Source organism: Hippocampus comes, unplaced genomic scaffold, assembly GCF_001891065.2.
Source record: "Hippocampus comes isolate QL1 unplaced genomic scaffold, H_comes_QL1_v1.1 scaffold67, whole genome shotgun sequence".
Lineage (NCBI taxonomy): Eukaryota > Metazoa > Chordata > Actinopteri > Syngnathiformes > Syngnathidae > Hippocampus > Hippocampus comes.
In genome coordinates this window covers 2260750-2275066 of record NW_017805221.1, presented here as the reverse complement: position 1 = coordinate 2275066, position 14317 = coordinate 2260750, and the positions used below count along the sequence as shown (strand labels likewise).

The 14317-nt window shown below is 44.2% G+C and overlaps 2 protein-coding genes across 3 annotated transcripts in view; one reads left to right on the top strand and one right to left on the bottom strand.

Annotated features, from left to right (window-relative positions):
- Positions 1-1373: 1373 nt before the first annotated feature.
- usp5 (ubiquitin specific peptidase 5 (isopeptidase T)) lies at positions 1374-11238 on the bottom strand. Of its 2 annotated transcripts, none has more exons than XM_019869128.1 (20): positions 10944-11238; positions 10325-10453; positions 10180-10246; positions 9103-9230; positions 8584-8729; positions 8048-8232; positions 7884-7978; positions 7613-7806; positions 7279-7350; positions 7097-7184; positions 6882-7007; positions 6646-6799; positions 6398-6560; positions 6231-6319; positions 5546-5731; positions 4274-4417; positions 4035-4174; positions 3601-3751; positions 3389-3473; positions 1374-1986 (listed from the first exon to the last, which is right to left on the bottom strand). In XM_019869128.1, exons 1-20 carry the CDS (start codon positions 11049-11051, stop codon positions 1893-1895), a joined length of 2544 nt encoding a protein of 847 aa, XP_019724687.1. In that variant the 5' UTR covers positions 11052-11238; the 3' UTR covers positions 1374-1892. The 2 variants fall into 2 exon arrangements, with proteins under 2 accessions (XP_019724687.1, XP_019724688.1); XM_019869129.1 differs by having other exon boundaries at positions 5603-5731; positions 10944-11235.
- A 746-nt stretch (positions 11239-11984) lies between these two features.
- The window catches only part of p3h3 (prolyl 3-hydroxylase 3), a 43505-nt gene continuing 41172 nt past the window's right edge, over positions 11985-14317 (top strand). Inside the window, exons 1-2 of the mRNA XM_019868943.1 lie at positions 11985-12457; positions 13135-13319. Coding sequence (XP_019724502.1) covers positions 12184-12457; positions 13135-13319 — 459 coding nt within the window. The 5' untranslated portion in view covers positions 11985-12183. The remainder of the gene's footprint in view (positions 12458-13134; positions 13320-14317) is intronic.

Below are 14317 nucleotides of genomic sequence, written 5' to 3'. Positions count from 1 at the left end.
TCGTTCATTTTTTTCTGGGATGTTGAAAGTGCCTAAATAAAACACAACTCCTATATAACAATTTTTTTCCCTTCATTTTTGAGCCGAACCTTTAAAATATTTTTGAAATGAAAACTAATCCCCACTTAGAAAATACATGTTTTTAAAAAAGGATTCAAAGTTACATCCTCATCTGAATTTCCACTTGAAGGATTAAAATTAGATTTTTTTTCCCCTTCTACAGTGACATTGACTCTCAAGGCACCCTTTGAATCAAATGTGTTAAATACAAAAAAAAATATGGAAATATGTTTGTAAATGCAACTATCAGGTAAAAAAATACCATGCCCAAATAAAGTTAGGTAGAAATGAGCAGAAGAAAATAATGTGATGAAATTTTGTAGGCTTGACCTGGCAAAGGATAACTCTTGGCTTTTTGTCATTTTGGAAACCACCTAATTTTATTGTGGGACACCCAGGGAAATGAAACTCTGTGACGAAAGTTATTTTTCTGTCTTCATATAATCGCCTCACTCTACTGCTGTTAAAATTTTTCCTCGTCTGTGAGGCTAAATAGATGTAGAAGGCAAGAAAATACGCATTTACATTGAGGCACTCTTAAAATGTATTCATAAATACAGAAAAGTCTGGAAAAATCTCATTTGAAAATAAAAATAATTGATGACAAGTATTAGATGATTAAGACTGTCGCAGGTAAATTAAGTCAAAGGCTCATGACTGACAGACACAAGCAAAACTAAATATTTGTCGCCGATGTGGTTCGTGCACAAAATTCTTGTCGTGTGAACGTGACCAGAAAATATCAATTCAAGCGTGACATTTTTTTTCTTTAATTGGTGTAGACTTAAAGCATCTCATCTCTCATTGTGGAAGGGCGGCGAAACGAGTCCCATCCCACAAATGAGACAACAGCAGAGAAGCCAAAACATTTGAGTTTGCCCACACTCGTTCTCAAGTGTCTCAATTCATACAGCCTCACTTGTGAAGACTTGGTTTAATTCGGAGGCACAAATCTTTGCTCATCCTCCGCGAGACTTGCGAGGATGTGAAACACTGTAGGAGGCGCGACTTGAAAAGAAAGCAGCACTTTGGAAAGTTGTAGGCCAACTTCCACCAAACTGAAAATAAATAAATAAATACCGCGGCTTTGCTCTTCGTGCTTTAGTAAACAACCGAGCTGAGATTCTGCACACATCTTATTTGTGTAAAGTCTCCTCCTCATTCACACGTCACTTCAATGGATAACATCTAACCTGAAATTGCAAAACCGAAAGCGGATGAAGGACGACGAAGGAGTTGACTTTTGTCTTTTTTTTTTGCAGGGTGAGAAATGGGGGGGCGGGTAGCGGGTTACACAAAAACAACATATAGGCTGAAACTTGGTCTGGTGTTTTTATTTTCTTTCGTAGCACACCGTGGAGCCGACGTTCTGTCCATCACTTGTTCTCTCCCTCTGTCACTCGCTCGCTCTGAATGGCGGACTAAGTTGGAGGCGGACTTGGCTTAAGTGGTGTCAAGTTCGAGGGGGGAGAGGACGGGGCTGGAAGGACGTGTATGGTACTTTTCAAAGGGGAAGACATGCATTGTAAACCAATCATGGAGACACAATTTCAGAGGCTGAAAGGAGGCCTTGGATAGAAGTGAGAGTTCGCTTCAGGGAGGATTTACTGAGAAAACTTGGATCAAAAAAAAAAAAAAAACTCAGCCATGAGCAATCAGAGAGTATTTACAGTTATGACGTGTGCCAGGGTCTTTCAAAGACATTTTAGGGAAGTGCGCCATTAAAAGCGGTGTGTGTGTGTGTGTGTGTGTGTGTGTGTGTGTGTGTGTGAGAGAGAATCCACACTCGCCACATTTGCCCCGCAAAAAGTGTTGCAACAGCTCGCTCAGTCTCATTCGGCCACCCGCCGATAGAAGTAGAGGTACCCCAGGTCCTTGGGGGGCTTCTCTGAGGCGCACACCTTCTGGTCGTTAAAGATGACCCATCTGCCGCACGGACAAACACAGACGTACGTCATAGGGCGTGTGCGAGAGTGTCGTTAAACTACAAGTTTAAATATGTAGTCAGCGAAGATGGCAAGCCTGTGAGGCATAGGGTAGCTTCATAATGCGGAGAGGGGAGTTTCCATGAAGAAACAAAAAAACAAAAACAAAACAAAAAAAAAAAACTAAACAATGTTTATGAAATAAAATACAATCTTCTTTAAAGAAACGAAAAAAAAGGAAAATTGGTGGTTTTGTTGTCTAAACTTATTGTTTTAAATAACTTTTATTACAAAACAAATCATGATGTAATGTTTAAAACTGGGAGGTTCTTGGTATAAAAGGTAAAAAGTACGTGTTTGTGAAATACTGGAAAATTAAAGGGAAAAAAGTGGTCTTTTAAAGATAACACTTACGAAACATAATGGGGAAAATAGTTTTTGTCAAATGGTAGTTTTCTTTTATGCACTGAAATTATAAACTCAGGTTTAATTTGTGGATTCAACAGATTACGCTCTTGTGAAACGCACCCAAAAATGAAAATTTTAAAAAATAATAATCAGTAAAAATAAAAGACGTGTGTAATTTTAGCACGATTGTTGGAGTCTTTTGAGTGACCCCGTTTACAATCCCATGGCGCTTTTATATGGAGACAGCGCCATCTGCAGGTATTACGATGGAACATGCCGCTGAAACTCATCCATCGATCTTTCCATTTTCCGAAGCGTTTCGACTGAATTTAGGAAATGACATAGAAATCAATTTGAGCATCTATTTTTTTTTTTTTTATCCTTAAGGTCTGTGTACTAGTACGCTCTTTGTCCTTTATAGTAAGACAATTCAGCACGTTTGCAGACAACAAGGGTGCATTCGTGGAACAATAGTGCCTCACGAGTAACATTTTTCCCAATACTATTACAACTTAAGCAAACTTAGGACAACTAACTACACATTACTAGTGAGGCAAAACTACTAGTGGGCATTTTAGTGACTCGTGCCTACTAATTTGTCTACTAACGTAGCACACTGGTTTTCTAGTTGGATTTAATTGTGTGTTCATAGGCCAAAAGTGGCAACCGCAATGGGGAAAAAAAATGACTCGTGAGATGCAGTCGTTCTGCTAGTGGTTCAAACTGTCCCACTAGTAATGGCAAATAGAATACTAGTGGATGGACAAAGCTGGCTATCAAGGATATTGAGTACATGCGGAAAAAAAAGAGTACAAGCTCCTACGCTCATTGCATTATTGAGGCTGTAAATTTGTAAAAGTCTAGGCCTGCAGTGCAGTGAACTCCAGCGCAATTCGTGGGGGATAGGGGGACGAGGGATTTGTAATTTTCCTCTGGCTGCCGGGTGTTAGAACGTGCAGCATGTGAAAGAAACGTGATCATTTGAGGACACTTACTGCTGATCCTTCTTGATGTGACAGACGTAGTGGCCGCACATTGTGCTCGTGCCCATGTGGCTGATGAAGGCAAACAGTTCATATTCTGGACGTGAGACAAAAGAACGTGATCAGTGACGAACGTGTACTCCGAGTCCTGAGGGAAAAGTATTTCCACAAAGGGCTCGGGTTGTTTCAAGGCCTAGTGCTCATTCATCCCCCACCCCACTCACTGCCTGGTCCGTCTCTGACGCAAGGCCCGGGCGGAGGCTCTCGAGCGGCCTCGCTCTCGGCGGCCGAGCGACCTCCTTCGGAAACCTCCATAGACTCAAGGTCGTCCAGGTGTGAGAAGATCCAGTCCACGGCCCGCTCCAGAGTATTGCTCTGATGGACAAGGGATATTTTATACATTTGACATGTTAGGAGGTCACTTTCATATTTGGTGATTGACTAAATTAACTATATACATGTTTGGTTATTTAAAAAAAATAAAAAAAAAAAAAGCGTGGGGAAAAAATATGAGTGTGAATTCAGGTTTAGTTTTGCCGATGGCTCTCCCTTCCCAAAAGCGAGGGCATGCAAGTAAGTACATTTTGTTGGCCACTGAATTAAATAAGTTTCCTGTGGCGTGCAAATGTATACGGCTGTGTGGATCCGAGCCTCTCACCGTTGCTCGAAGTGCTTTGGTTGCTTGTTCTCGGCTGAAGCCCATGGAGACGATGGTCGCCAGGTGCTCCTCGGAGATGCTCTCCATGGTCGGCGTGGTGCCGCCGCTGCAGCCCGGCAGGACCAAGGGGGCGGAGAAGTCTGCGGCCAATCGAAAAGGACAGGAGAGGGCAGCTTGAGCGAAGCGCTCAAAAGGGGACAGAGCTGCACCGACCGTTCACTACGCGTCGCTCGGCACACCTGGATCATCGATGTGGCCCATCAACCAGTTCATGGCAGAGTCGATGCCGGTGTTTCCCGTGTAGTACACGGCTTTCCTGCACGCCTCCAGGGGGAAGCCCATGTCGCAGAGTTGCGACACGGTGGAGTCGTCCAGGACTGGAGCTGAAGGTTGTGAAAAGGCTGAATTACTTTGACGACTTCATTGTTCGGAAAGCGCAACGAGTGAAACAATGACTCAAATCAAAGTGACATCACATTTCCTCATCTGGTGACTGGGGATGCTTCAGAAGGGGCATTTTAAGGATCATATTAAACAATGTTCCCATGATATTACACTTTATGCGAAACGAAAGTTAAAAATGTGGTGCCTTGATATACGAGTGACACGGCGTACGGAGTTCAGGATTTCAGTGGTCATTCGGACGATACTTTCAAACTAAACTTAAGAGTGCACTAGCTTAAACACAGTGGGAAACGCCACAGACAGGCTAACTCTTGTGGTGTGATAAGCTTTTAAGCAACAGACCACAAACTGTGGTGCAACACATGGAGACAGAATATATCAATACTCAAAGGCGTGTATTCTGCATCTTCCGCCAAGAACAACAAATATCACTGTACGCTATTGAGCAATTGTAAACATTTGCCGTGTATAACCCTACGCCTGACTTATCCTGCCACCAGGTGGGCAAGGGACACACACGAGAAGGAGCAGAACAATGTCCATAGAACTGAAATGGAAAAAGATGGCAAAAAAAAAATTTCTTTTTTGGTGTTTCAATGATGAATTGGTTTTTGTAAAGTGCAAAATTATAAGTGCTATAAATATTTTTTTAATTAAAAACATAAAAGTGTTTTGTTTGGGTTTTTTTTTTGGGGGGGGGGGCTTGAACGGACAAATGGCATTTCCATTTCAATGAGTAACAAGGATTTGCGATAGGAACGATATAAGTCACGACATCAATTAAACGTGTGAGTAAAAGGCACCGCTGTATAAAAATATGTCAATGAAGATCATCTCTATAGAACATGAAATGCATAAAATGTCAACGATTAGGGATGACCACTATTTGAGGAAATATGAGGAAAATATACAACAACAAAAAAAAGGTCCAAACCAGACCCCCCCCCACCCCCTCCCCAAAAAAAAGACCCTCCATGATGTAAAAGTGAAGAACAAAGGCAACATGAGGACATCAAAGGCAGAAAAGAAAAGCAAGAAAAGGAGGAAAAGACGAGCGGACGTGGATGAGAGGGAGGAAAGGAGCGGAAAATGACAGACAGACTGACACAGCAGTGGGGAGTAGAGAGAGTCGTCCTCCTCGTTGCCGTGGGAGCCCAGGATACCTTTAACCTCCACATCGGGGGTCATGAGTGGGGGCGGGGCCACCTCTGGTAAGAGCTCCTCTCCCGGCTGCTGGCCCAACGCGCGGAGCGCGCTCAGGTCCAGCGTGTCGGGGACGTCGATGCTCACGTCTGCACAGAAAACGGCCGTCCGAGCGATCAATGATTCTGTTTTACAATATCCAACACGAGATTTATTATCCATCCATATCTTGTCGTGTAAATTGGCAAATTGAACCATGAACTAACAGTTTATTTCCCTACTTCAAGTAGAGTACTAACCACTTGGAATTGCAGTCTTTGAGCCGACGACAACTTCAGAAAATTCTACCAAACAAGTGTGGCGTCGCCGCAAGTCAACAATCAGATTACAACAACAAAGCACTTTTCATCTCTCACGAAACAAGAAATAAGCATGTGGACTGCATGTCACAGTGACCCACCGAAATGAAGCAGAGAGGTTTTGCAATTTGAAAATTGCATTTTGCATACCAAGATGCAATATCCGTTTGGATTTCGTTGAATGCTCAGCCCTACTTTCAGCAAATCGAAACATACTTTTTAAGACATCTTGTACAGCCATCCACCCGAGATGAGGAATCCTTCCCAACTAAGTCACTGCTTTACTCACCCAGTTTCTTGGGGACCCAGTCAAGGCCAAAGGTGAACTTCTTAATCTGAATAACCAGGTGGTCGGGGAATGAGGCAAAGCGGGTCGTTCTGACCAAAGAAACAGGTTAGAGCAATAAAAAAAATAAAAAAAATCCAATGCTGCTAATCCTGTCACTGTGCGCATACTTGGTAGCGGTGGTCTTGGTCTGCACGGCGGAGCTCCAGAAGTCGGTGAGGAGTTCGGGTTCGCTGAGGGCCGCCATGCAAACCGCAAAGGGAATTTGCGCTCGCACGGGCGTGGCCGTCGAGTCGCCGTTCTCGCGCCGGCGCTCCGCCTCCTGCAGCTCATCTTTTGGGCGGACAGTATATTTATATATTATATAACAAAATATTTCACAAAAATACCATTTTTTATTCTAATCACACGAGCTCACCTGTATTGATGGCCTGGTCCATGGGCACGGGCAGCTGGATGATGTAATCCACCCGCTGCGTGTACTTGGCCTTTCGGGACTGCTGACACACAATCTTCTCCTCCACCAGGAACCTGAAGGCCTCAGACGGATTGGGCCCTGAGCGGCAGTTTCTCTGCAGTTCAGAGAAAGACACAAGATGAGGGGGAGGCGGGCGGTGATTCCAACGGCGAAGTGGCAGGGGCGTTCAACTCTACCTCCACCATGTTTATGAAGTGCAATAAAAACTCCTGAGCGTCCTGCTGCCGATTGGTGGAGAACTCCGGGTGGCCCCGCCCCACAAGTGCTTTGAACATTCTTGGTGCTATGCCGATTTGGTAATCCTGCAAATAAATAATTGAAAACGCTTGATCAAATCATTCTCAGGCAAGACCAAAACCTGCATTTTTAAATTTTTTTTAATATTCTTTACCTTGTGCTCAGCTGCAGCATTTTCATCCCCAGGGTCGGGTGCTGGTTTGGAATAATCTCCGGACGACAGGCCGTAGCCCAGTTTGGCCCTGTGAGAGATGACCAAATATGAACTCATCGCACAGACGGCGAAAGTGAGAAGCTCAATTGGACATCACGTGGATACAAAGAAGAGACACTCACACTTGGATTTTGAAATCTTGAGTGGGGTCACTCGGGGCCTCGTCCATTATCTTGTCCATGTTGGACACATACCTGGAACGCAAACAGATTCTAAAGTGACGTCATTACCACAACAGATTATGCAAACTCAGCCGTTTTGCATTTTGTATTGAACATAATCATAAATACGATTCCACCAGAAAAGAGAACGAGTAAAATTTTGAGATTTTTATTGGACCCCCCCCCCCCAAAAAAAAAATCCTTGCTGTAGCAGCTCAAAAACATTCAGATTCATTTTCACTGTGCGGAAAAGCCAATAAACAGGAGGAGAAGGCGGAGCAGGAGGGATACTAACTTGCTCACGAAGTCTGGAACGGTGAAGAGCACTTGCATGACGGAGTTGAGGTAGCAGCTGTTGCCCAGGTTCTTCATGCCGGTCAGGCCGGGCCCGAACAGCGGGCGCAGGGTGGTCCCGGACTCTTGGATCACCTCCCACTCGCCGACGCGCTGGTTCACGGCGATCTCCAGCTCTGTCATGGTCCGCTCGGTCTGACAAGGTGCATGCGCACGTGCGAAAGCTCGGATTGAGCGACCATGCTGATCATGTTGTGACGGTGTGCGATTACCTTCTCCATGGTCATCATGTCGATGCCAAAGTGAGAAAGATGCTCGGGTAACTTGGAGTCCAGCACCATGTCATCCTCGTCGTAAGAGTAAACATCTGGAGGCGGAAATGAATTCGGTAAGGCCGCATTTTCTGACCGAATTCTTTCGATCGGCGTCGTCTCACCTGCTCCGTCTGGGGTGATGGTTCCCAGTTTGACCGCCAGCGGGTATCCCGTCTCTTGGAAGTAGAGCAGGGCGTGGTTGTTGCCGCCCGAGCCGTCGAAGTACCTGCGACCGCAAAGCACCTTGCCGTCCGTCAGGTTCATCCAGAGATTCTCCTGGAGGCCGCACACTTCGCATCGCCAGCCACTATCGCACGGAGGAGCACACGTGATGACAGTGAACGGGACTCAAGCACACATCTAAAAGTCCATGTCTATGAACATCAGACAATTGGAGACAGAAAGATGCAAGCGTGGAAAATTAAACCGACGCGAGACAGCATTATCCACTCCTTGCAGAGTCAAAGCTCAAAATTCCGCTTGTCCTCATTGGAGCTCCCCCACCACAAATCTAAAAAAATTGGAGACCCTTTTTTCCCCCCGAATGGGAACAATTGCTTCGAAAATACAAACAAATTTAATGTGTACCATCTGAAAAGTGACTGCGCTCTCAATCAACAGTGGCCTGAAGGAGCCTGGCGGTGACGTCAGGGCTTACCTGGGCGGGATCTTGACGCCATTGTCAAGTTGCTTGAGGTCGGCGGCAAACCGTGACTCCTGTCTCACCTCGCCATCCCACTGTTGTACTTGCAAGGCGTGAGACACTGAGTCGGCCGCGATGATGCCCGCCATTGACAGTGATACCTTTGTGGGGCATGGGAAAAATTAGCTATCTACATTTTTTATTTTAAATTATAAGATCAAGGATGCTTTCCTTGTCGAAACAAACATAGTGGATTGGAGTTTATTTGCTGTACACTAGTAAATTGCCATTGAACTGTTGTAACATTTCAGTAAATAATTTTGATAAATTTCTCTAATACAATTTTTTTAACTTAGGTATATATATATATATATATATATATATATATATATATACACACACACACACACACACACACACACACACACACACACGCCTTTTTTTTAAGATTTTGCCAATTTTATAATCGTTGAGGTTAATAATCATAATTGAATTGCAATTAATTGCAATTACAATAACCTCAGAATAACTCACCCGCTCTTTCACAACGTCGGGCATGGCTCCGAGGTCCTCCGATGTGACTTCCTGTCTTTCAGGAAAAATGACAACCTTGTAGTCCTCCTCATAGTGCTCCTGCTCCACATCAAAACCGCCTTCGATGCCTGGTTAGATCATAAATTTGACAAATGCTAAAATACAGACATAAAGTACACACAGTAAACAGTATATTGACATTTGCATTTACAACAGCACCTTGAAGGTAACATTTGAAACTCTACCGGGCAAAATGCCTTAAATGTGGCAAAAAATGTTGTCATAAAGCATCATGTCAACATAGCACGTGAGCTACCAGGGCACCTCAAAAGGATTAATTGCGTGCGTTGCTTTTTCTGTTGACTTTTTGTGACATCTTTCACAAGAAACAATAAGACTGTTTTTGCTGTCCATTGCTTTTTTTTCCCCCCCAAAATTAGCAAAAGTTTCAGTGTTTGTCAGTGGGAAATGATCGGCAGAGGTCATTTGGATGCCAACACAAAAATGTTTATTTTACCAAGTAATGTTTAATACCACTTATATTTCCTTATTTTCCCTCCAAATCCTGGCAGTGTTCACATTTTTGGTTCCAATGCTCAGTTTCCGTTTTACATTTGTCACATACTCAAATATACAACTATAAACGGGGGATGAAATGCTAATTCATTAGAAAAGTTCTCACTCGCCCTTGACCTTATGTGGCCTTTTACAGAAAATGGATGGCTGGTATGAATTTGAATTCAAGAAGTGGCAAGTGATATTTTGGATGAACACATCTATCTAACAAGCAGAGGGTGTGAGTTCAAATCTGTGTTGCTGCATTCATCCCACATTCCAAAAGCATGCATGTTCGGTTCTTGAAGACCCTAACTTGTCCATACGTATGAGTGAGTGGTTGTTGTGCCTAATGAGTGACTGCCAACCAGCCAAGGTTGAGCTGAGATAGGCTCCAGGCCAAACACCATACAAAATGAATGGTGAAGGAGACATTTTGAATTGAATGTCGATTAAATTAGAGTGTCAACCTTCAAAGTACTACTGTGAACTACTTGAAATCAATATGCTTCCATGTTTCACCTATAGCCAATCTGGTGGGCTTCTTCTTCGGCGGATGTCCCGATCCAGAGTTATTATCGTCTTCCTTCTGAGAGACAAAAGAAATTATTGCCGATTGTGTCAACTCATACACTGATAAACATTTAAGGACACCACGTGTGTTTACCTTGGCCTTGCGAGTCCTTGTGATGTGCAAGTAAGCCCTCTGACCAGCCCGAGCATGGTGCCTCTCCACATACTGACTTCCAAAGCCTAGGAAGCTGTTCATGCACACGTACAAGCCTCCTTCGCTTTCCTGGGAAATCAAATAGACATTTTACAGACACTCCGGGCGCAACCTGTCCACGCCTCCTCCATGACCAAAAGACGTTGAGAAGTTGGCAGCGATGTCGCTAACTTGCCTTCCCACAGTCAACCTGTCACACCGCGAACTGATGGAGAAAACTGCGAATTCATGTTATTGTTTCTAAGTGGATTACAGTGTAAAAAAAAAGAGGGCAACACCAGTGCATGAGATACTTTGGCGAAATTCCGTGTGAGAGTGGAGCTGCAAGCTAACATGCTAAAGCAGCTGTTTCCCCATTACGCTTATGGCGCTCTATTAGCTTAGCTTAACGTTCTCAGGATAGTTAACGGGAGCATTTAAAGTAACTGAAGCACGACACCTTTTTAAGGTACCGTCAGAATAAAAAGGGACCGCGACGAAAGGCAGCGTGGAACGGTCAAACGGTGTTCCCCTTGGCTGGAAAACGAATAGAAAGAGAAAGAGCGAGGCTGTTGCTCACCGGGGAGGAAAATGACAAGGCGCATTCATCTTTGTGGACACGGTCCCCGGGCTTCGGTACCCGAATTGTGGACAAAACCGACATCAAAACCTCGCTGACGTCCGCCATGACAAGTTAGCTGGTGCCAACGTTCGGGAAGTGTGCGTGAGTCCACCGGGCACCGTAATTCGACCGGTTCGGAGTGAGTGTGCGTCGCTGAAACCCGTCAAATGCTGCGCGTGTATTGGGCTTGAATGAACCATGAGACGCCGCTGCCGAGTGTTGTGGGAAGGCCGTGAACACAGCTGCTTCGCAGGTACTACCGTAACTATCGCAATACGCCCCTATTCCATGAATGGATTTGCGTTCCCTTAAAGGCTAAACGCACATGTTTTTCTATTTGCATGTCTTTCTACTTAAAAAACGCAGTACTTGAAATTGTAGCGACTACTCTTATTTTGGATGGATTGGATTAAATGAGTGTGTTCAAACAACGTGTGATGAACGATGCCTTTTGGGATGTTTACGGTTAATGGCTGTTGGGCACAAACACAGCCATCACCGTAACTATTGCAATACCGGCCACTAACATAAAGTGAGATGCGTTCATTTGAGGGTTCATCAGTTTTACGCATATTTTGTTATTCGGAAGTCGGAACCAACATGAAAATGCTCTGTTTGTAGTGACTAGTATACTCTATACGTTTTGTGATTGTTACGGTAATACCGGTAACGCAAAGTGTTGCTGTAACGATTACGATACACGCGTCCATTTTGAATGGAAAGCCGGCATTTTAAAGCTGTTAACGCACTTACTCTGTTGTTAAGTCATAGAACTATAATACTAAAATAGGGGGAGTTTTTATAACACTGCCTAACTTAGAGAGTTCAAAACAAGGTGATTTCATGTTGTAAGAGTTACGGTAATAGCTCCAAAAACAAACTATTGCCGTAACTCTTACAGTAAACGTTTCATCAGCGAATGGGAAGGCGGATTTTAAAGCTTTTATTCCACTAGAACGCACATGTCGAGTCTTTTAACGCATATTATTAAATCGTTTTAAAATTACCATACTCGTTGATGGTTATGACACTGCCTAACTGAGAGTGAATGTAAGAAGCGTTGACTCCGTGTTATGATAGTTACGGTAATAGCGTAGCAACGACACGCAGCGCTACCAAGCGACCCCTCGCGGTACAGCAAGTTCCACCTCGTTCCCAAACTTTCCCACCGACGTGGTCTCTCCTCTTCTGCGTGACCATGGCGCTCTCCCCCGACCTCTTCGCTGTATACGTGGCGTCGCAAGTGCTTTTTCTATGCGGAGGATCGGTCAGTTCGGACGGCGTTTCGTCGCTGCTGCAACCCTATGACTTTTTATACTACACTGGGGTGCGTTCGTACTTCAACGGGCAGTGGGCGAAGGCTGCGGAGCTGATAGAGAGGTCCCTTGTGACCAAGGAGGCTCTGTTTAAGGTCCGAAGGCAGTGTTATGAGGAATGTGGATCTACGGGAGGAGATGTACTTCAAAAACTAGGTACATTACTAATACAGTAGTTGCTTGTGGAGGCTCTCAGTCGTACAGGAAAGTTCCACAGTAGTTGTGTTCTGGTCTTTCTACTTGTGTGTGGCACAACCATGAGTTATGTCATCTTAACTTTAATGTTTCCCAACTTTTGGTTGAGCCAATGCACACATTTTACATCATAAAAATGTCACGGCACACCACCAAACAAAACTGTCACAAAAGGTGCATTTGATTATCGACCTTCATCTGTCGTCTCATGGAAGAGCCTTCTGCCTATAAGTTGTGTGCAGAATTATAAACAAATGAATGCCAGGTGTCAAATGAGGCCAGATCAGGCCGTACCGGTCAATTTTTTCTTAACTTCCTAAATAGTTATTCATCATGAAAATACACTCGTGCCATGGAATACGAGAAACCCGATGTCCAATTTTTTTTTGTAGCCTAACATTGAGACATAACAATCCTTGCAGGCATTAATTATTCATCCTCTGCAAAGAATGACTAATTCATCATACAGAGGTGCTGTGACCAGAAATATCCACATCTTTATTATAAGGCGCGCGCATCTGCAGGACCACCACAATGTCCACCATGGTTCATTGAATAAAAATAAAAACCCTTGATTTAAATGCATGATAAAATGTCATCAGATACCTGCGGTCACCAGTTCTTCTATTTATTGGCAGACACTGAGGAAGGGAGCCTGTGGGACCTTTGGGCCCTGGACTGGGTGCAGAAGAAGGCAGAGTGCTTGAGGTTCTGTGTGGGACGCTCGGTTAGCCATGTGGGACAGCTTCCCGTTTCCACGGACATCGAGTACGAGTTTGGCTCACGTAACGTGTACAACTTCCTGCAGGTTACATATTATAAGGTTAGTGACCAATCACAAATAGTGGCTCCTTGCTGGAGAGTGACCCCTTTCTTCATTTCATAGCGTTTCTCTTTGTTGAACATGTGGATGTTAGCCTCTATGTCATAGGTGTCAAACTCGGGTCCTGGAGGGCCGCTGTCCTGCATGTTTTCCAAGTCTCCCTGTTGCAACACACCTGATTCAAATGATCAGATCATCAGCAAGCTCTGCGGAAGCCTGACATTGAACCTGTTCATTTGAATCAGGTGTGTTGCAACAGGGAGACTTCGAAAACATGCAGGACAGCGGCCCTCCAGGACCGGAGTTTGAGACCCCTGATGTATAGTAAGCCATTTTTAGCTGAAAAAAATGACCATGTATTTGTAAGGCGTTTTTTTTGTCCTCAAAAAACGACAATGTATTGTAAGGCCTTTTTTGCCGAAAAAAAACCGACCATGTATAGTAAGGAGTTTTTAGCCGAAGAAAACGACCATGTATAGTAAGACGTTTTTTGACGAAAAAAAACCGACCATGTATAGTAAGGAGTTTTTAGCCCCAAAAAACGAGCATGTATAGTAAGGCGTTTTTAGCTGAAAAAACCGACCATGTATAGTAAGGAGTTTTTAGCCGAAAAAAACGACCATGTATAGTAAGGCATTTTTAGCCCAAACAAAACGACCATGTATTGTAAGTCGTTTTTTGCCCCCCAAAAAACGACCATGTACAGTAAGGCATTTTGAGCCGAAAAAAACGACCATGTATCGTAAGGTGTATTTTGCTGAAAAAAACGACCATGTATAGCAGGGGTCTCAAACTCAGGTCCTGGAGGGTTGCTGTCCTGCATGTTTTCCAAGTCTCCCTGTTGCAACACACCTGATTCAAATGAACAGGTTCAATGTCAGGCTTCCGCAGAGCTTGCTGATGATCTGATCATTTGAATCAAATGTGTTGCAAAAGGCAGACTTGGAAAACATGCAGGACAGCGGCCCTCCAGGACCGGAGTTCGACACCTGTTCTCC